The sequence below is a fragment of the Macrotis lagotis genome, unplaced genomic scaffold (assembly GCF_037893015.1).
Source record: "Macrotis lagotis isolate mMagLag1 unplaced genomic scaffold, bilby.v1.9.chrom.fasta BILBYCTG106, whole genome shotgun sequence".
In the NCBI taxonomy this organism is placed as follows: Eukaryota; Metazoa; Chordata; class Mammalia; order Peramelemorphia; family Peramelidae; genus Macrotis; species Macrotis lagotis.
Genome location: NW_027422013.1, coordinates 305,504 through 329,050, shown reverse-complemented (window position 1 = coordinate 329,050; position 23,547 = coordinate 305,504). Strand labels below are relative to the sequence as shown.

General features: G+C 39.2%; 1 protein-coding gene across 3 annotated transcripts; it reads right to left on the bottom strand.

Annotated features, from left to right (window-relative positions):
• Positions 1–193: 193 nt before the first annotated feature.
• Positions 194–18,339, bottom strand: LOC141504104 (uncharacterized). 3 transcript variants are annotated; one of them, XM_074208938.1, is made up of 5 exons: positions 18,073–18,178; positions 11,008–11,134; positions 9,685–9,780; positions 4,177–7,102; positions 194–4,010 (listed from the first exon to the last, which is right to left on the bottom strand). In XM_074208938.1, the coding sequence occupies exons 1-5, from the start codon at positions 18,103–18,105 to the stop codon at positions 3,551–3,553; spliced, it is 3,642 nt and encodes a 1,213-aa protein (XP_074065039.1). In that variant the 5' UTR covers positions 18,106–18,178; the 3' UTR covers positions 194–3,550. The 3 variants fall into 3 exon arrangements, with proteins under 3 accessions (XP_074065039.1, XP_074065038.1, XP_074065037.1); XM_074208937.1 differs by having other exon boundaries at positions 3,944–7,102; positions 18,073–18,339; XM_074208936.1 differs by lacking the exons at positions 9,685–9,780; positions 11,008–11,134; positions 18,073–18,178 and adding an exon at positions 9,405–9,596 and having other exon boundaries at positions 3,944–7,102.
• Between the last annotated feature and the right edge of the window lie 5,208 nt (positions 18,340–23,547).

Below are 23,547 nucleotides of genomic sequence, written 5' to 3'. Positions count from 1 at the left end.
AAAAACTTTACTAATTCCATAAGGATATGAGTCATTTTCCAAATGATAATTGGTCAAAGGATATGAAGTTTTCTGAAGAAACAGAGAAGTATGAAAAATGCTCTATATCATTATTGATTAGAGAAATGCAAATCAAAACAGCCTAAAGCTATTATTTTACATCTACCACACTGACTAAAGACACAAAAGGGAAAGTGACAAATGTGTGGAGTGGTATGGAAAAAATGGGACACATTCATTTTTTCTTTATTGTGCACTGATCCATACATTTTGGAGAACAATCTGGAATTATGCCCAGAGTTAAAAAACTCCAACTTTGACCCAACAAGAATATTATTAGATCTATTTTTCTAGATGATGATGGAAAAAGAAAAGAACCTAAATGTTACCTGGAAGGGCATCGAAAACCCATATATATTCAAATCCAGAAACTATGAAATCTAACACCTGCCCCTTCTATTTCTCTTCTCTTGCCATTGATAGAATTTCTGATACAATATTATATATTAGTGACGACTGTGCATTCTTGTTTTATCCTTGAGTCTATGGGAGAGTTTCTGGATTAATTAATGCTTGTGGATGGGTTTAAATGTTTTTTTTAACAACTGAAGGAATAATCCATTTACATCTATACTTTGAAGTCTTTTTAAAAATACTTTGCAAACTTTAATGCTTTCTTTAAATGTTGTTACACTGATATTTCTTTTGTCCTCAATTTTTCCTACATTTTTATTGAAGTCTTTGGTTTTTTGGAAATATATTCTATTTGTTTTCCAATTTTATACAATAGTAGTTCCTACCTATTATTTTGTAATGTCTTGAATTTTACAATTTTTCCCTCTACCTTGCTTGCCTCCCTCCAACCCCCCCAAAGGCATTCTGATAGACTTTAAATTGTTTACATGCTATACACTGATCAAAATGGAATGTGTTGAGAAAAATCATATCCTTGAGGAAAAAATAAACTATAAGTGATAGCAAAATTACATAATACATAATATTTCTTTTAAAATTTGAAGTTAATAGTCCTTGGTCTTTGTTCAAATTCCACAATTCTTTCTCAGGATACAGATGGTATTCTCCATCAGAGAGCCCAAAATTGTGCCTAACGGTTGCCCTGTTGGTATGAGCAAGTCCATTAAGGTTGATCATCACCCCCCCCCCCATGTTGCTGTTAGAGTATACAATGTTCTTCTGGTTCTGCTCATCTTGCTCAGCATCAGTTCATGCAAATCATTCCAGGCTTCTCTGAATTCCCATCCCTCCTGGTTTCTGATAGAACAATAGTGTTCCATAACTTTCATTTACCACAATTATTCAGTCATTCCCCAATTGATGGATATCCCCTTGATTTCCAATTCTTTGTCACCACAAACAGGGCTGCTATGAATACTTTTGTACAAGTGATGTTTTTACCTTTTATGGTCTCTTCAGAATATAGACCCAGTAGGGGTATTGGATGAAAGGATGCGCCCATTTTTAATTGCTCTTTGGGCTTAATTCCACATTGCTCTTCATATGAATCAAATACTTTCAAGTCTTTTTAATTGAAATGAGTGTTATACATATCAAAAGGTTTTTGTGACCATGATTTTAAAAAAATATATTTATTTTGAATTTTACAATTTTCCTCCTAATCTTGCTTCCCTCCCTCTACCCCACCACAGAAGGCAGTCTATTAGTCTTTACATTCTGTCCATGGTATACATTGATCTAAGTTGAATGTGATGAGAAATTAATTTTTAAAACTTTTGTAATTGATATAATTGATCATGTTAATAATTCTTTTTATCAGTTGAAGGAACAATCCATTTGAACTTATACTTTCAAGTGTTGCACTTAGAAGTGGGCAAGGTCTGAGGTAATCACTGCATGGACTTGAACACTGTATGGTCAATCATGACAGCACGTAGTCCCAATAGAAAGAAAACAACTATGGTTGATATGAACAAGTTTGTTGTTCCAGAGGAAAATGTTGAGATATTTACATTTTTACATTTTTCTATGAAAATACTTATGAAAAATTCTAACAATAATTCTTCTGTTCTCAATTTCATTAAATAATTTTTAGCTCAAACATTTTCAACTTGTTTTCAAACCCCAAAAGGTACATCAAGCACAAAATGGAAAAAGGTACAATAGGAGCAACAGTGAAGCATGTAGTCCAGTTTCTATCAGAAGGAAATAGACTTTAGGTTCATGATTTTTTTAATTGTAGTTATTACAAGGATTGTGACTTTTCTTTTTCTAATGAGGGAGCAGAAGCATTCAAAGATAAAATTTCAAAAACAAGCTAATCATTACCATCCTAAAAAAGTGATAGGCCTGAACATAATATAGTATTCCTTAAGTGAATAAAAAACATAAAACAAGGTTGACAATCATGATGTCGCCTTAGATAAGAACAAAAATATAAAGATAAAAGGGATCAGCAGAGAAATTATACTTTATATCTATGCATAGATATGAATAGTTCTGAATATAAAAATATAGAATACAATATAGAAAGCTCTGAGGAAAAAAAAGAGAACTGTTTCTTACATTGGTATATGAAATTAATAGAAAACAAATGTGATAATGGATCAGAGTTGGTCAATAGAGAAAAAAGCATCATGACCCAATTAAAAGTCTGGTAACTATCATTCTGAACTTCATGAGCTGAGGCTGAAGTGAGAATTCTGGTTTTCCCTGTGGGGCAGGTTTGTTGTTCAGAATCCAATTGTTTATGAAACTGTAAATTAAATCAACCTAGAAATGTGAACTAATGACATTTTCAAATGACTGATCCTCCCCATTTAACTTTGAGGAATCTTCTCTTTCCCTAGGCTTATACATTATAAATCAGGTTCCTTTGATTCAGTTGAGGGAAGATTTTTAGATTTTGTGTTTTTGTGCATGTTACACCATCTATATGTCTGGTTGCTTCCTTCAGATGAAGATGGAGGCTGCTTCAGAACTGAGCATGTGGGTGAAAGAATTACATCATCAAAGATTCATGACCATGGACACTCTTTGCACAAAAATGACATTCAAGTGGCTTCTCTATGGTTTTGTCTTCTGATGACTAACAAGATGAGACTTACAGCCAAAAGTATGTCCTGATTACATTTATAAGGTTATTCTCCAGTGTGGATTCTCTGAGATGTAATAAGACAGGATGTCTAAAAGTCTTATCACATTGATTACATTCATAAGGTTTCTCTGCAGTGCAACAAGACTGGATCTCCCACTAAAAGTCTTATTACAGTGATTACAATCATAATTTTTCTGATTGTCTGATTTTCTGATGTCTAGTAAACTTGGCTCTCAATTCAAAAGTCCACAGTCATTACACCCAGTTTCTCCCCAGTGTGGATTTTGAGTGTAATAAGACTGGCTCTCTCTCTAAAAGTCTTATCACACTGATTACAATAATAAGCTTTCTCCGCAGTGTGGATTACCTGATGTGCAATAAGACTGGATCCCTGAATGAAAGTCTTATTATAGTGATTACATTCATAAGGTCTCTCCCCAGAGTGGATTCTCTGATGTGTTATAAGACTGGATCTCTCTATAAAAGTCTTATCACACTGATTACATTCATAAGGCTTCTCTGCAATGTGGATTCTCTGATGCTTAATAAGATTGGTTCTCTCTCTGAAAGTCTTATCACACTTCTCTGATGTCTAGTAAGCATGGCTCTCATTCCAAGTCTTTCCACAATGATTACATTCATAAGATTTCTCCCTGTGTGAAATCTCTGATGGTTAATAAGTTTGGATCGCTCTCTGAAAGTCTTATGACAGTGATTACATTCATAAGGTTTCTCTCCTGTATGGATTCTCTGATGTCTAGCTAGAATGGAGATCTGTCTGAAAGTCTTACCAAATTGATTACATTCATAAGGTTTCTCCAGTGTGAATTCTCTGATGCCTAATGAGACTGGATCTCTCTCTGAAAGCATTACCACACTGATTACATTGATAAGGTTTCTCCCAGTGTGGATGCTCTGGTGTTTAATAAGACTGGATCTCTCACTTACATTCTTATTAGTGATTACATTCATTAGGTTTCTCTCCTTTGTGAATTTTCTGATGTCTAGTAAGCTTGGCTCTCAATATAAAAGTCTTTTCACATTGACTGCATTCATAAGGTTTCTCCCCAGTGTGGAATCTCTGATGTGTATTAAAATCCGACTTCCATCTGAAACACTTTCCACAATGATTACATTCATAAGGCTTCTCACCAGTGTGGATTCTCTGGTGCATCATAAGATGTTTTCTCTCTCTGAAAGCATTACCACACTGATTACATTCATAAGGTTTCTCCCCAGTGTGGATTCTCTGATGTGCAATGAGGCTGTATCTCTCTCTAAAAGTCTTATCACACTGATTACATTCATAAGGTTTCTCTCCTGTGTGGATTCTCTGATGTGCAGTAAGGTGGGTTCTCATACCAAAAGTCTTTCCACATTGATCACATTCATAAGATTTCTCCCCAGTGTGGATTCTCTGATGGTTAATGAGATTGCATCTCTCTCTGAAAGCATTACCACACTGATTACATTCATAAGGTTTCTCTCCAGTGTGGATTCTCCAATGTTTACTCAAATCAGACCTCCATCTGAAGGTCTTTCCACACTGCTTACATTCATAAGGTTTCTCTCCAGTGTGGATTCTGCAATGTGTACTAAACTCATACCTCCATCTGAAAGTCTTTCCACATTGCTTACATTCATGAGGTTTCTCTTCTGTATGAATTCTCTGATGTCTAGTAAGCTCGGCTCTCATTCCAAAAGTCTTTGCACATTGATTACATTGAAAAGGTTTCTCTCCTGTGTGGACTGTCTGATGTCTAGTAAGTTTGGCTCTCAATTCAAAAGCCTTTCCACACTGATTACATTCATAAGGTTTCTCCCCAGTGTGGATTCTCTGATGTGCAATAAGACTGAATCTCTCACTGAAAGTCTTATTACAGTGATTACATCCATAAGGTTTCTCTCCTGTGTGGATTCTCTGATGTCTAGTAAGCTTGGCTCTCAAACCAAAAGTCTTTCCACATTGATCACATTCATAAGATTTCTCACCAGTGTGGATTCTCTGATGTCTAATGAGACTGGATTTCTTTCTGAAAGCATTGCCACACTGATTACATTCATAAGGTTTCTCCCCAGTGTGGATTCTCTGATGGCTAATGAGACTGGATCTCTCTCTGAAAGCATTACCACACTGATTACATTCATAAGGTTTCTCTCCAGTGTGGATTCTCCAATGTGTACCAAACTCATACCTCCATCTGAAAGTTTTTCCACATTGCTTACATTCATAAGGTCTCTCCCCAGTGTGGATTCTCTGATGTTTAACAAGGCTGTGTCTCCCTGTAAAAGTCTTATCACACTGATTACATTCATAAGGTTTCTCCCCAGTGTGGATTCTCTGATGTGCAACAAGCCTGTATCTATCTCTAAAAGTCTTATCACACTGATTACATTCATAAGGTCTTTCCCCAGTGTGGATTCTCTGATGTTTAACAAGGCTTTGTCTCTCTCTAAAAGTCTTACCACACTGATTACATTCATAAGGTTTCTCCCCGGTATGGATTCTCTGATGTGTAACAAGGCTGTACCTCCCTCTAAAAGTCTTATCACACTGATTACATTCATAAGGTTTCTCCCCAGTGTGGATTCTCTGATGTGTAACAAGGTTGTGTTTCTCTCTAAAAGTCTTATCACACTGATTACATTCAAAAGGTTTCTCATCTGTGTGAATTCTCTGATGTCTAGTAAGCTGGGCTCTTACTCCAAAAGTCTTTCCACACTGGTTACATTCATAAGGTTTCTCCCCAGCGTGGATTCTCTGATGTGCAGTAAGACTGGATCTCTCCCTGAAATTCTTATTACAGTGATTACATACATAAGGTTTCTCTTTGTGCATTTTCTCATGTCTAGTAAGGTTGGCTCTCAATTCGAAAGCCTTTCCACATTGCTTACATTCATAAGGTTTCTCCCCAGTGTGGATTCTCTGATGTCTTGATAGAGTGGTGCGTACTTTGAAAGTCTTACCACACTGATTACAATCATAAGGTTTCTCCCCAGCGTGGATTCTCTGATGTGCAGTAAGACTGGATCTCTCCCTGAAATTCTTATTACAGTGATTACATACATAAGGTTTCTCTTTGTGCATTTTCTCATGTCTAGTAAGGTTGCCTCTCAATTCGAAAGCCTTTCCACATTGCTTACATTCATAAGGTTTCTCCCCAGTGTGGAATCTCTGATGTCTTGCTAGAGTGGTGCGTACTCTGAAAGTCTTACCACACTGATTACATTCATAAGGTTCTCCCCCAATGTGGATTCTCTGATGTCGAGCTAGACTGGAGCTCAATCTAAAAGTCTTTCCACATTGGTTACATTCATAAGGTTTCTCTCCAGTCTGGTTTCTCTGATGGATAAGGAGAGATGACTTTTCACTGAACGATTTATCACATTCAACATACTCTTGGAACTTCTCTCTAGTAAGAATTCCCTGGTGGGATGAAAGCGATGACTGTCTCCTGAAGGCATTTTTAGACTGCATACACTTAGGTAGCTTCTTTCTCATATGAAATTTCTGATGGTACATGAAGGATGACTGTTGCTTAAAAGCTTTACCACATTCATTACAACTATAATGTTCCTTTCCATTTTCAATTTTCTGAAGGTCACTGAGCTCTGAATAACAGTTCAAACCCATCTCGCCTTCATTACAGATATTAGGCATTTTTCCAACATGGCTGTTCTGAGGTATAATATTTTCCAAATTCAAGCTGAAAGCCGTTTGCACTTCAGGACACTTGTCACAAGACTGAACACCTAACTGTTCAGTTAAGCACTCACTATATTTCTTGTCTTGAGAAGAGTCATTTCCTGACAATATTTTCTTACATTGAATTAGGCCTGAATGTTGCCTAACATTCATCCTATCTGTAGCAAAGTCCCAGTGACTCTTTTGCTTTTTCCCTCTCTCAATTTCAGAATCACAGATTTCCCTGAGATGTAGGTCACAGTGAGCATCCTGCCCTCGTGATGCTTCCACAGACATGCTCAGCTTTGAAGTAGTCGCCCTCATTTCATTCCTGGTCTTTCCATCTGAAGGAAACAACAAAAAATACTAGTCAGAAAACAGAGAAAAACACAATATTAGTTCACATTTCCAGGTTGATTTCACTTACAAAGAGTTTCACATGTAACTAGATTCTCAAAACAAACCTGCAACACAGACAAAACCAACATTCTCATTCTTTTCTCAAATCAGGCTATGAATCTGAAAGACACGTTCCTGACCAACCTCTCAGACAAGAGATAAATTCAGTGACTAGTCAATCTCTGTCCATAGCTCAATAATATTTCTCCATTACCCTCTTTTTTGTTTTGTTTTTTCAAGTCAGTGGGGTTAAGTGGCTTGCCCAAGGCCACACAGCTAGGTAATTATTATGTGTCTGAAGCCAGATTTGAACTCAGGTACTCCTGACTCCAGGGTCAGTGCTCTATCCTCTGTGCCACCTAGCCACCCCCATTACCCCTTTTTAGAAAAAATAGTAAAACTCTTTTGTTATTATGTCCACTTGTTTAAATTTGGAAGCATGAGGTATTGCTGCACTGGAAGGAGATAATGAATGGTAAGAAAAAGTAACCTGACATGCTTAAAATCCAAGTTTAGTTGGATGCTTTAAACCTTTACTTTGTCACATTCTATATTTCTTAACCTTGTTACCAATGATTATTACCATTTGATTCTAGGAAGTGAACTATCATCTCACCCAGCATTAGGTGGCTGTCATTGCCAAGTCCTAGGAGCAAGAATATATCTGATCCCCAGACTTATAGTAAATATTTTCCTGCTTATAATTATAAATATTTCTGAGTCTCTCCTTCAGTGGTTGTGTTAGCATATTTTGGATGATTCATATGATAATAGTTCTCTGCATTGTTTGCAGCTGCCATAGATTTCATATAAGGATGCCTTTGAGTAGAGAAGTCTTTTATATTTTCCTGACACTCAGATAATGCAGCACACAGCTACCAAGTTTTCATGGTACAATGTAATGTTTTATTGCAGTTGTATCCAGTGGTCTTCACAGTCAGAAAAGTTATAGGATCTTGACCATGGGAAGCAATGCTTCAAGTCCAGGAGGTGTCCATCCTACTTTGTGGGATACTGTAGGGAAGGATGAAATCTGACAGAAGATCTATAATCTGACAGAGGATCTATGAGCCCTTAATCCTCTCCCACAGTATCCTAGAGGTTGCTACTCTCCACAAAAAAATTTAGGCAACATCCTCTCAACTGGCATTATGACAAGGCAATCCTTTGATTTCTTCCTGACTCCCTATGCCATTCACAACAGCCTTTCCAAATCTTTTCATTCCTTCCCAGCATTCCCATATGACTTACTACCCTGTATGCATGCTCTTGGTATAAAATTTGACCTCATATGTCATTAAAACAATTGTACATTTATCAGTAGTTCTACCTTCTCCTCATCTCATAGAAATGAGATGCCTTCTGCATTCCTTTCTCACAAAAGATCCTCCTGATTTATACTTTATATAACTTTTTTACACAATTTTTCCAAATTGTCTTTCCCTCTCAGGATAGGATATGTATGCATTATCTTTCTCTGAATCACCAGAATAGAGCACTTAGCCTGAAGCATGGTTGGGATGTTTGATTCTTGTCCTTTGTTATAAAAGAAGAACAAAATGACATCATTATGATAGAGGTCATTTACAATGTGTCCAATTAAGGTTGATCAGACCAATATGAGCTCAGAATGCTCCACCACAGGGCAGCTAGGTTGCTCAGTGGATGTAGCACCATCCCTGGAATCAGGAGGACCTGAGTTCAAATCTGGCCTCAGACACTTAATAATTGCCTAGCTGTGTGACCTTGGGCAAGTCACTTAAACCCATTACCTTAATATAAAATAATTTTTTTTAAAAAAGAGAGATCCTGAGAGTGTACATTTATCAGTGTCCATTTATTGATGTTTCTAACCTTAAGGTGAGCACTTGCCCTGTGTGAATTTTCCATAAAATAGTCTTTTTGTCAACCTCATTTCTGTCCTTAGAATAACACTGCCAGTCCATCATAGTTTTGCTCTCTGTAATAATGTTAGAATGCTTGAGAAACAACCAGAGACAGAATTCATGTTTTGTTGCATCTCAGCTCCAGAGGCTGCATTGAGGACCCCATCATCTACAAACAGAAGACCATGCACCAACACTCCCTCCATTTTGAACTTGGCTTGTAGCCTTTTCAAGTTGAAGAATTTACCAGCAGTGTGATAGCTGACCTTGATGCCCTCTCCATCATTTCATAAATGTTTGTTGACTTGAAAAGAGTTTAGAGAACAGCTTTCATTAGACAAGCTGAGTTCTCTCTGGATACCTGAGAGTTCCATGACCTAGAATTCCAAGCAGTGAATCTGACAGGATCACAGTCTTATCCCTGGAAGTCAAAGGCTAGGCCATGCAGTCACTTCATTTCACAGATGGGTGAAATTGCGGTTCAGAAGTTCAATGACTTGCCCAGGAGTCCACTGCTCAAAATGCCTAAACGAGATTAGCAATCAGATCTTCATACCCCCAAGTCTATCATTCCCTTCTCTGTGACATATAGCTGGTTCTTCTGATGACAGCCCTCAAGAACTTGATTCCATTTAACACACCTGGACAAGAGGTTCTGGGATCTCCTCGCTGCAGTAGGCAAGGTCCTTCACCTTTCTCTAAATGAGAGATCAAATCTTCCCTGGGAACTGGAACACCTGGGAGTGGGAAATAAAAGAGGGAGAGGCATGTTCAATATGGTTCTCTTCTTTTTTTTCAAGTTTTTTCAAGGCAATGGGGTTAAGTGGCTTGCCCTAGGCTACACAGCTAGGTAATTATTAAGTGTCTGAGACCAGATCTGAACTCAGGTCCTCCTTACTCCAGGGTCAGTGCTCTATCCAATGTGCCACCTAGCTGCCCCACAATATGGTTCTCTTCGGGGACAGAGTGCATAGAGGAAGGGTCACCAGATGGTTTCCAGGATACCTCCAGGATCATTTTCATGGTCTTTGTATCTAGGAACTTTGGTGGGAGTTGGGAAAGAAGTAATTTGGAAACAGAAAAATCAATTTTATATACTTCTTTCATTGAAGCATTGACTGATTTCATAGATTCCATGATCTAAAAATTAAAAAGCAACTGACAATACAGGGTAGAAAGTTTTGCTCCTGGATTCCAGAAGCCCTGTTTTACAAATCCAGTCTCAGACAGTTATTACCTGAGTATCTGAGGCAAGATACACAAACCCTTTTTGGCCTTAGTTTTCTCCAAGTAAAACAGTGATGATAATATCATCTGACACTCTTACTTTGAGGATCAAATTAGAAAATACTTGTAATGAAAGCATTTAGTCCATTTAAGTATATACAAATGCTTGCCTCATTCTTTTCCTTTTCTACCATTTGTTCTAGAATTTGGGAGAAGTATGAAGCAGAACCAGTGACACACTACTTCCACCAGCCTTCTAAGAATAAGAGTAGGAGTAAGGACCTACAACTTTAGACTTCTTTTAACCTCCAAAGACCAGACCCAACCCAAAGAGGAAGGGACTACTTTGTGAAGGAAGGGTTTTTCAACACTGCCCATATCAAAGGAAAAGCTGCTTGAGCAGTTTTCAGATTTCGCAGACAAACATAATGTTCAGAGAGATGGCAGATTATATACAACCTCTAAGATTAGATCTAAGTCAGAGATTCTCTAACATTGTTGTGATCTTTGACCTCAGGATCTCTAGAATCATCAAGAGACAGTCCCAGGGGAAGGAGACGAAAGGCCCTGTATCCTGCAACACAGGGCAAAGACCCTTTATGGGAAAACCAGGCAGCAGGAGGACTACCATTTTGGTCTTTCTAAGAACTGATAAATACTGCAAACCCTGAACATGAGGGAGGGAATGAAAGCATTTCCTTTGATAGCAGATTCAGTTACCCAGGAATGGCCCTTACCCAGGAATTGCAGGTTCCGGGCAGTCTCCAGCATGACCTCCTTATACAGCTGTTTCTGAGGAGACTTCAACAGGCCCCACTCTTCCCAAGTGAAGTCCACAACCACATCCTTGAAAGTCACCAGCACCTAATCCATGAATAAAACCAAGATTTAGAGTTGAAAGACACTTCAGAATTCATCTAGTTTAATGTTCATCAATTTACAGGAGGAAATTGAAACACAAAGGAAGGATTTCCCCAAAGTTCCTATATCCTCATGAGGATCAGAGTCAACACTTAGAATCACAGTCAGGAAAAGCTCAGTACAATACTAGGAGAGTTTTTTATATTTGCAGTTAGAATAAAGTAGAGAAATTTGTATAGAGAAAATTGTAAAATCCAAAATAAAATCCTTCACAAAAAAAATAAATTCCTGAACAATCTCATTTTCTTCTGAGAATGTATGTTCTATCCAGAACATATCTGGGTAGAAGTAAATGTATAAAAAAAAGCAAAAGCTTAAAATTAAGAAAACCTCTATGCTATTTTGACTCTGCTAAGAAATAAGATTTGAGTAGGAAGACATGTTTATAATTCATGCTATCCTTCCCGGAAATATGACTGTTCTTATAATACTTTTGTTTGAAATTCATAATACCTGTTTAAATTTTTAAAAAATCATCTAATCTAAGATGTTTTAATTGTTTAAAAGGATTCTAAAAGCAATTTTTATTTATGCTGATTTTTAACCTTGGTTAATAACTAAATATTCTTCTACAAAAACATCTTTTTTTAATAAGGCCTAATCAAGAGGCAATTGGGATTGTTAATTTTATTTTAATCCCAAATTTATTTCAATTCTTAAACCACAGTCTTTTTGTGAAACCAAAGAACTGAGCTGTGAGGTTGTTTTGTAACAGTAAATTATTGTTGCTACTGAAAGATTACAGTCACTGTGTGGCATATTCTGATCCTTTGGACTATAAAGTATAGGACTCATTCTCTGTCTGATTATAGGAAATTGCTAGCAAAGACCTCATGAGCCTGAAAATTGGTCTTTTGAGTCTGTAATCTAAAGAAAAAGGAAATTTTGGTTGGACCAGTGACTGAGATGGATTAATTGAGAGAGGTTGGGGAAGCAATTGTTCAACAAGTACTGAGACTGGACTTTCCTAACTTCTGAACTCACTTCTCCAATATGACATTTGGAAATGTCTTACCTGGCAGATTTGAGATCTGACTCAAGGCAAACTTAGTCATCAATCTAGCCTTACCTGGAAAATGATATCTATTCTATAAATATCTTCTTTGTTTTCCAACTATATACAATAGTAGTTTCTACCAATCATTGTTTTGTGAAGTTTGGAATTTGACAATTTTCCCCCTATCTCCCTTTCCTCCCCACTACCCACAGCAGGAGGAATTTAATAATCTTTACATTGTTTCCATGATATTCATTTATGAAAACTGAATGTGTTGAGAGAAGAAAACAATCCTTGAGGAAGAAATAAAGTATTAGAAATAGCAAAATTATGTAGTACAAAAGGCAACTTTTTTTAAAAATTGAAATAATAATCTTTGTTCTTTGTTTAAACTCCACAGGTCTTTCTCTGGATTCAGATGTCATTGTACATCATAGATTCCCTAAAATTGTTCCTAATTATTGCACTGTTGAAGTAAGCAAGTCCATTAAATTTGATCATTACCCTCATGTTGCTCTTAGGGTGTGCAACATTCTTTTGGTTCTGCTCATCTCATTTAGCATTTATTCAGGTAAGTTTTCCCAAGCTTCTCTGAAATCCTATCCCTCCAGATTTCTAATAGAACAGTATTCTATCTCATATATACACCACAATTTGTTTAGCCATTCCCCAACTGATGAACAATGCCTCAATTTCCTATTCTTTGCATTTTTTGTAGATAACCTGAGGTTAATCTGTGTTTCAAAGCTGTGTTTAATCATATTATGTCAACATTCCTCTTAGGAGATGACCTAAGTTCATCTGTGTTTCAAAGGTGTCTTTATTGATATTGTTAGAACCATTATCTGGTTCTTTTATCCCTTCTTTACATCACTTCATACAAGTCTTCTTATGACATTCTGAATTCCTCTTATTTATAATTCTTATAGTCACAATAACTCTCATCTCAATGACAAAGGATAGTTGTCCTCTCTTATGTCAGATGATCAGTATAACAGAGAAATACATGCTTACAACTATCTAATTCTAAAAGCTAGATGGGCTAACCTAGGCATTTGTTATCAACCACATCAGGGCTGTCCAATCTTGCTTTTAAAAGTTTTTATTGAAGCCATAGGCAATATATACTTCTTGCCATTTTAGTGAGAGGTCTCCTGTAGCTCCACTTCCTTTAGGAAAGCATTTAGTAGACCCACAGGCAGGCTGCACTCAGCCCCAAAATTTTGCAAAGCCATGAGTCACATGATTCTGTGAGAATAAAGATCTTTTAGCATTTCAAAGTGCTAAAGGAATATTTAAGCAAGTCAACTAAATACATACAAAGGAGACCTGTGGTCTAGTTTTAAAATTTTCTTTTCATTTTTGTTATCTTTTTTTTTTGCCCTTTCTGACTCTTTTAAAAATGGGCAAATGGTGGGAAGGCTAGGTAGCGCAGTACATAGAGCACCTACCCTGGAGTCTGGAGTACCTGAGTTCAAATCCAACCTCAGATACTTAATAATTACCTAGGTGTTTGGCCTTGGGCAAGCCACTTGACCCCAATGCCTTGCAAAAAAAAATGGTTAAAACTGATGTATACCTGATTATTGTTATGGAAGTTACTTTTGTTAGTGGAACACAATCCTCCAAATGGGGAAAATAGAGTTATTTCAAGTATTTCAAAAAGAGTTTTGAAACTGGATTATATGAAATTTGGTTTTGAAAAATGTTCTACTTGTAAACCAAGATCTCTGCCTGCCAATTAGTAAATCAAAGAGTTTCAAAAATCATAGGTTTTGGGCAAAAATTTGTACTGAAACATTGCATTTATCGGAAAGGAAGATACATACAAGTAACCTCAATATATGTGGAGAAAGCCTGATCACTGACAGACTCCTGGAGATACAAAGGATATCAAATGCATCCAGGGAAAAAAGAAGAAATAGGTCAGAATTTTATATTTGTATTTACATTCTGCCTCTGGAGCTTCTTGACTGTACTTCAGAGAATACATTTTGCTATTTCCTAAATACTACCTAATACCATACCCTCAACACATCCCCAATAATGCTCATCCTGCCCTCCAAAGAGTTAAGCAGAACATCCTGATTTCAACTGCTAAAATGTGTCACTTTTCACTTATGTGGTTTGCTGCTTATTAACAAAAGGGAAATTATGTGTTCTTTAACTTTAATCATATTATGCCTCTTTGTAGATGAACTGAGTTCATCTATGTTTCAAAACTTTTTTTACTGACATTTTTGGAGCCATTGTCTGGTTCTTTTATTCCTTCTTTACATCACTTCATACAAGTCTTCTTATGATTTTCTGAATTCCTCTTATTCACAATTCTTTATGATATAATTATACCCACAATAACTCTTATCTTCAATGTGCTTCAACTGTTCCCTAAGCATTACAAAGCTATCTAGTTTTTGTTTTTTTTTTAATCAAAATAATGTTTTTCCTTGGGGAAGGGATGAGGAATGAGAGGATGGGAGGAATGAGATGGAACATCTGTTATAAAGAATATGAATAATTCAGTAACTTTCCTTGTATAATTTTAAATTGTTTTTTGGGATGCTTAAATCAATTCCCTGTTTGAGCACCATGGGATGATGATCAACCTTGTTAGACTTGCTCATTCCATCAGTGCAACAACCAGGGACAATTTGGGGCTGTCGGCAATGGAGAATACCATCTGTATCCAGAGAAAGAATTATGGACTTTGAACAAAGACCAAAGATAATTACCTTCAAATTAGAAAAAAAAATTATCCTATTATGTAATTTTATTATCTCATACTTTATTTTTCTTCCTTAAGGATAGGATTTCTCTCTCATCACATTCAACTGGGATCAATGTACAGCATGGAACCAATGTAAACACTAACAAATTGCCTTCTGTGGGGGTAGGGGGAGGGAAACAATAATGGGGCAAAATTGTAAAGCTCAAAATAAATAAATTTTTCTAAAAAAAATCAATCCCCTGTTTAAATGGAAGAGAACAAGCACACATATCTTCCCTTTGCTCCTTCAGGATCTAATTTTCCTATTTCATTTATACAACTTAAGATTCTAGAATTCTTTGATTCCAGGATTCCTGGAAAGTGAAATTCCTGGTGGTAGAGTAGGGAATTGTGGGAACAATGATTCTGGTACCTTCTCTGGGCTACCAAGCTATGGAATTAGCTTTTAAGTTCTACTTAGATATAGGATGGGCTAAGAGTAGTCACTTAATTGGGCTTTTGGCCACACTCCCTTAAAAGTTTCCATCCTACATTTCCCAGAAGTTCCTGTAGAGGTTAGAAGTCATAAAATAATTCTGAAGATTGAGAGGTTAAACCTGCTACCCAGGATTCACTGATGCTCTCTTCTCTTTGCTAGAATGGGGTTTATACTTCACCACTTTGTCCACAGCCATGGCCAGGGCCATGGACAACAGCCATGGGAGCAGCTTGAAGGAGAAGGAACAGAATACCAGGGTCTGAGCAGCCTCTATCCATGTGTGGATTTCCTTTTGCAGAGTTCTTGTGGCTGCGTATGTCCTCTACTATAAGGTAAAGGCATTATTAGCTCAAGGTAGGAATGGACACCTTTTCAGAGTTCAAAACAGAACTGAGTTCCACCACGTAGTGAACTGTGAATCTAACCGAATTCCTTAACCTCTCTGGACTTCAGTTTCCTGTTTTGTAAAATGACTGCCCTGGCTTCCTCTTAGGCAGGTTAAGATCATGGGCAGGGAAAATTCTTTGAAGAACTGTCATTGTGGAAAAGATTATTTTTCAGCAGAAAGACTGAGAAGTCCTAATGGGTGGGTCTTCCAATACAATGATATTTCTCAGCTCCAGAGATGTTACTGATGTCTGGTTAGACTAGGCAAAGTCAATTTAGGTGATGCCCATGATGGGCATGCTATGGGGAAGAGACCTGCCTAATATCAGATTTTCAAATCTAAACCTATCCATTTTAATACTGCTTGCCATTCATTCTCAAAAAATATCATGACATGAGGGAAACACACGAACTGGATGTGAGTAAGGGGAGGCTGTGCTGTCTGCAGTCTCATTTTCTCCTCCAGAGCCATCTGGATTCAGTAACCAGATATGAATCAGGTCCACTGGAGATGGCCTTAGATGGGAAGTCAATCAGGGTTAAGTGACTTACCCAAGGTTACATAGCTAGTGAGTACCAAGTCCATGACATTGGATTTGAACTCCTGACTCCAATGTCAGTGTTCTCCCTCCACTGAATCCCCTAGCTGCACTTCATCAAGTATTGGGGCAAGAGGGGACCTTACAACCCATCTTGCACATTTCTGTAAGTTTGCAGAGCTTAAAAAGGATTAGGAAATATTTCCCCATCTGTGCCTGCAGAACCCTAATTTTCCTTTTAGGCTTGGCTCAGTTGACATCTCCTAGATGAAATCTTTTGTTTTTCGATAATGAACAGAATCCTTGTCTTGGACAGAAGAAGACCTGGATACCAACCCTGTCTAGGATACTCATTACCTGTGTGACCTTAGGCAAGTCAACTAACTTCTTAGTTTCTTTATCTGTGAAATGGGGCCGACACTTACAGTAACTAACCTCAGGCTTGTGGTGAGTCTGAGAGGATGTTTATAAAGTGCTTTGCCAACTTGCAAATGCTCTATAAATGGTTAATTTCCTACCATTTATTTTCCAAGAGTAGTTCTTATTGGTCAATAGTTTTCAACCCCATTTGAGGTTTTCTTGGCAAAGTTACTGGAATGGTTGACCATTTCCTTCTGCAGCTCATTTTATTATGAGAAAATTGAGGCAAATGGTGGTAAGTGACCTGCCCAGGGGCAAGCAGTTAGAAATGGCTGAGGACATTTCCTTTTTGATCCCATAACCCTGGAGCTTTTATTTTACTTAACTATGAATAGGTCATATTCTCCTTTATTTAGTGAAAGATAAGGGCAGAGAACACTTCCCACTGCTTTATACACAGTAAGAGCTAAACATTTGAGTTGAATTGAGAAAAGCAGGGCCAGAGAGGCCAGAAGTGATCCCCCCAAGACCACACCTCTAGTAAATAGCAGAAGCAGAATTTGAAACCAGGTTTCCTAATTGCCTATGCAGAAGTATTTCCCCTCTTTTCCAATGTTCTTGACGTTCCTGAGGCAATAACTTCTCCCTCCTTAAAGTCATTTCCTCAGGGATTATGGCCCAAAATAAGGGCAGCTGGGTACAGAAGACAGAGCTTCACTTCTCATTCTAGGTTTTAATAAATACAGCCTAGGAAATTGCTTGAAAATCCTAATCCACTGGTTCAACAAATGGATATTAAGTTTGCTGGGTGCCTACAAGTTTTTACAACTATTCCTCATCAAAGATCATTTTTCTTAGGAAGGGAGGGAATGTGTCCTCTTTAGCCTGAAAGGCAGACTAGTCCAGGACTCCTTAATCCAGAAAAGAAATGCAGCCTTGACAATTGGAAAGGAAGATCTAGTCTTGCCCTCCTAATGCGGAAAAAGTTCTGTTCTCCTTCACCTCCTCACGGTGCCCTTTTGGTAGGGAATTTTTGTTTTTGTTTTTGCAGGGCAATGGGCATGAAGTGGCTCGCCCAAAGTCAAGCAGTTAGACCATCAAGTGTCTGAGATCTGATTTGAACTCAGCTCCTCCTGACTCCAGGGGAGGTGCTCTAGGCACTGCGCCACAGAGATGGCACAGTGGTACCTGCCCTGGGCCAGAGGGCACTCACCCGGGCCGGAGGGCACTCAACCGGGCCGGAGGGCACTCACCCAGGCAGGAGGGCACTCCAGGGTCCAGAGGGCACTCACCCGGGCCGGAGGGCACTCACCCGGGCCGGAGGGCACTCACCCGGGCCGGAGGGCACTCACCCGGGCCGGAGGGCACTCACCCGGGCCGGAGGGCACTCACCTGGGCTGGGGGTCTGCGGCTCCGCGGGGCCATTCCCTCGGGGGAGGAGGGTCCCGGAGGAGGGGTTCTCTCGGGTCTCCCTTCCGGGGCGGGAGGCGGCGGGGAGCCGGAGGGAGAAGGTTCTGGAAGGCAGAGGGGAGGGGGAGGGGCCCTGGGGGGCGGCTCAGCCGGGCCCCCGGGGGGAGACCTGACTCGGGGGAGCAGATGGGGGCCCCCCGGAGGCGGCTGGGGGAGGCGGGGGCTCTGGGGGCGTCTGGGCCCCGGCGGGGAGAGGACCGGGGGGGGGAAGGGGGGGCGCCCTGGGGGGGACCCGGCGGAGGGGGGGGGCGGGAGGAGGAAGAAGGGGGCCCCAGGGCGGCGGCGCAGAAGCCGCTTCCTGAATGGCGCGGGCGGCGGGAGCAGCAAGGCCACGTGACCTCGGTCCCGTGTGGCCCGGCCGGAAGGCGGAACCCGAAGGCTGCCCCGCCCTCCTGCTTCCGGCCCCGCCCCCGCGCCGCCCCGGCCTGCCATTGGTCAGCAGCTGGCAGGGGCGCGTTCTCTGGGGGTTCGGCCGCCCCGCCCCCCGCCCCCTCCGGGGACCCCCCCCTCCCCGGCCCGGCGTCACGTGTCGCCTCCCCGGACCCGCCTTCAGACTCGGTTCCATAAAAGCAGGAGCACCCAACTTGGAGTCCCAGAGGCCTGAGTTCGGATCCTGCCCCAGGCGCTGCTGAGGACCCCGACCGAGATGCTGAACGGAACTTGAAGACCAGCAGTTAGAACAAGCGTGAGACTTTTTTAAAATACTCAAACCCATGGGGCGGCCAGGGGGCGAAGTGGCTAGCGCCCCGGCCCTGGAGTCAGGAGGACCTGAGTTCAAATGTGGCCTCAGACACTTAATGATGACCTAGCTGTGTGGCCTTGGGGAAGCCACTTAACCCCACTGGCCTTGCAAAAGACCATACTCAAACACCATTAAAACACTAGCTATTAACATCTTTAGGAACGAAAGTCATTGATCTCACTCTAATAACTCTTTGCCAGCCATAATTAATACATGACTAATTACCCCCAAATTAGGCCTAGCCTTTATTCACTGAATGTCTCCACAAATTGAGACCTGAGAGAGACCTTAGCTTAAACAGACAAAGATCTGGCTCTAGAGGAGAGAATGATGCTGATGACTTTGCACAGTCCTGCTTTACCTCAGTCCAATTCACTTGCACATTGAGACTTTATACTGCTGCTGCCCTTGGTCCTTTTTGAGAATGAAGGATGAAAAGCAACTTGGACATCCCATTTTGTCCTCCTGGGCCCATCGTTTCCTGAACAATAGAGGGAGAAGAAATGGAAGTAATGTCCGATTTTATATTCTTCAGCTCAAAGATCACTGGAAGAAATCTATGACAAATCTGTATAGAATATTCAAAAACAGAGATACCATCTTGCCAACAAAGGTTCATCTAATCAATCATAGTAATCCAGAAGCAATTTAAGATTATGAGAGTTGGACTCTAAGCTGAGGCTTACAGAATCACTGTGTTCAAATTGTCTTCTGGAGAAGACTTCTGAAAGTCCCTTGGACAGCTGCGTAATCAAGTCAGTCAGTTCTTGCAGAAGTTCAATGTACTATTCACTGGAAGGTGAATACATTGAAGCTGAAGCGTAAATATTCTGGTCAAAAAAGATGATGATGGTGAAGATGACTGAAGGCAAAAAAGAGAAGGGAACTGCTGAAGACAAGATTGGTAGATGATGGAATGGAAACAGTGAACATAAACTTGGAGAGACAGTGGAGTAGAGAAAGTCCTGCTATGCGTTGGTCCTGAAAAATCAAACAGAACAGAACCACAACAATACAACAACCACAACATGCTTGAGATATCCTTCCCATACTCAGTATTATTAAAATGAGGACATATGGGGGGCGGGGCAGCTAGGAGGCACAGAGGATAGAGCACCTGGAGTCAGGAGTACTTGAATTCAAACCTTGGACAAGTCACTTAAGCCCATTACCATGCCCCCCCCAAAAAAACCAGAAGGATTCAGGGAAGAATCTTACCAACAATGACTCAAAAAGAAATATCCCTGGGATTTTCTTGGGACAACCTAATCACTTTACCTTTATAGAAATTGATGATGGAGACATTCTTGAATTCTTATGAAATAGCCTCTTCATGTCAGCCTTTGGAGGAGCAGTGGACACCCCAACTTTGTAGATCTCAACTGCAGTAGAATCATCACCAAGTGTTTTGCCACTTGAAAGCCTAGTGACATTTTTCTTCAATTGGAACTTCAGCTAGGAACTGATTGATTGACTTCAGTTTTAAGGGAAGTAGTCAATGGCTTCTGCATTGATTGATGATGGCCTGTTATGAACATCATGGAAGTGTTAAATCCTTCTCTCTAGGATCATGTCCCTATTATTAATTAATGTGGATCTATCAGCACCAAGCAGTTGAGATGCACCATAGATCTGGTGTGTGTTCTTACCAAGCCCTTTTCATAATTTCTCATCCATCTTAGGAATCCTCTTATATCCAACTCTCCCTTGTGGCTCCAAGAAGGTGTAACATGTAAAGAGGCCACACCCTGTGCACCTAATCTTCTTGGCAAATGGGGAAAAGCAGATTGAGGGTAACTGACAGGACTCAAAGCTCTTGTTGGGGGAGATATCTACCTAGGCATGTGAAGACTTTCCCTGGACAGATGGACTGATGAGAAGAATTTGTTCCCAGTGGCCATGAAGGCGGCTGAAGTAGGTGCTATGGAGTCATCAGAGTTTGGTCAACCATCAAAGACACCAAAGTAATCCACTGCACCCAAGCTCATAGCCTGCTATCCTGACTTTAGTTTTGCCACTTAACATCATTGACTCTGGAAGAGAACATGATGACTTCATGCATCTCTCTTTTACTTAAATGCAATTCAAGTTTGGGTCAAGTCTTCACCTTATGATTTCATTGGTTCTCTTTGAAACAAAGGCCAAAACAACCACAGGGCAGGAGAAACAGGAGGCAAAGTTGGTGGATGGAAGCCATTACCCAAAGGGAGTTTTCCAGGGAACAAATGTTTTACTTCTTTCTTATTCCATTTCTCACAACTTTCTTGTGTACTCTGTTAGTGCCTCAGCTTTCAATCCTGCTGTTCCTGAATAAGTGGCCCTTCTTGCCAAAACAAAACTATGCACATTCACAAGTGATCCCATTCTTCTATTCTTTTGTGAACTCTTCTACTCTACTCTCATTTTTCTCTTCTTTTCTCCCTTCCCCTACTTTATCCACCCCTCATTCCCCTCTTCTTTCCTCCAATTCAAATAATGGGACCAACCAGTTCAGTTTCGGTTTTTGCAGTAGAATTTAATTCTTGCCAGTTTAGCTTAAGAAAAGATTACCTTATCTTGCCAGGTTACCTTCAGAATCATCCTAAGACAATTTAAATGGAAGTGATTCACTTCACTGCCATGGCATCATATAGTTTAGGTTTCACAGTCATTCAACAATGAAGTCAGCACAATAGGTCTGCAGACCTTCAGTTTGGTAGGCAATCTACTACTTTTTTCCCCACCCTTTCCTGCAGGGCCTCCAAAACACTGAGCTACCTCTGACAATGTATGTTTAAGCCTTGTCATCTTTGTGTACATCTCTGGAAAGTATACTGCCAAAGAAAGTGAACTTATCCATTGAGTACAAATTTTCTCCACTTGCTATAACCAATGTATTATGATATGTAATTCATTCTTTGCTTCACCAAACTCAGAGGCTGCATTCAGTTGTCAGTCATCTGTGAACAAAAGACCATTCATCAACTTTCTCCATTTTAATCTGTAAAAAGCTTATAGTCTTTTCAAATTAAATAATTTACCATCTGTACAGACCTGACTATGATGCTGTTTATATCCTTACTGAAGGCGTCTGACAACATTGTTGAAAACATCATGCTATAATTATATATGTAGAGTCTATATTAGATTGCTTTCTGTCAGAAGGAGGGGGATGAGGTAAAGGAGAGAGGGAGAAAAAATGCAAAACTCAAAACCTTGCCAAAAAAAGATTTTTTGAAAACTATCATTGTATCTTGTCGGAAAATTTAAATAAATAAAAATTATTTTTTAAAGAAAAGCAACAAAAAATCATCATGCTAAAAAGCTTAGAGTAAGCACACAGCTTTGTTTGCTTCCATTAGTGATTTGGAAAGCACATGAGCATTGTCCATCTAGCCATCATCCAACTGATATATAATGCTGATGAATTCTTTTGCAGAATCAAATTTTAACATAATTTTTCCCAAACTCTCATGACTGACAGCATCCAAGTCTTTGGTAAGAATGCAAAAACACTAGGCCAGGATTTGTATTCTGATCCTGGAATTTCTCCTAGAGTCATCATATAGCAAACATTATATCCATGGGACCATTCCTCAGTCCTTCCTGAAGACTCACTGACTCTCAGGTATATGACCATCTTCCAGAGGAAATAGCAACTCCTCTTTTTGATACTCGAAATCCTTCATAATCTATCTGCTCCCAAACCTTTATAATATTCTTATACCTCCTCACTCCACAGTCAGTCTGCAACTCTGGTCTTTTTCCTGTTTCCCAAGAAAAGACATTTTCTGTAGTGCCAAGATTTTTCATTGGCTATTCCCCATGCCTGAAAATTTTCTCTCTCTTCATCTCTGTCTCCTAGATTTTCGAGTTTCTTTCATGTCCAGGTCACTTTCTTTCCCTCTTTTTTTCATTTTTTCCTCCTTAAGAATTTTGGTATTTTCCCCTCCAGATAAATAATGCTCTTATTTTTTCTAGATCTATTTAAAAATCCTTTGGTGATTTGATTGGTGAGGGAGTGAATAAATAATGTATGTGGTCTGGCCATTTTCATTATATTGACTCAGTCTGTTCATGATCAATGAATATTTCTTTCCTTGTATTGTGTCGTTATATCTGTTGTATGTACATAGTTCCTGCATTTGTTTTTGTAGGTAGATTTCTAAATACTGTATATGTTCTGTGATTATTTTTTTAAGTACCTTTCTTTCTTACTTCCTTGCCTTGTTGAAATTCTTGGATTTTGATAGGTTCATTTTTATATCTAATATAGCCCACTGATCCAACTTCTTTCTGATGATATATAGAAATATTGATAATTATATGTATTTTTTCATATCCTGCAACTTGACTGGAATTATTTATATTTTCAACTAATTTCAAATTGACCATTTTCTAAGGAAACCAGAATTTATCTGCAAAAAATAGGAATTATATTTTCTCTTTCTGTGCATATGCTTTTTTTTTTTTGCTAAATTCCTTTTGCTCCTTTTATTGGTAAGTTTGGATCTGAAACAATATTAAATAATAGTGGTGATAATAGATATGCTTGCTTTACTTCTAATTTTATTGGAAATGACTTTAGCAATTTCTCTTTATACAAAACCCTGACTCTTGGTTTTAGATAGGTGCTATTTACCATGTTAAAAATATACATTTTTTCCTCGATTTTT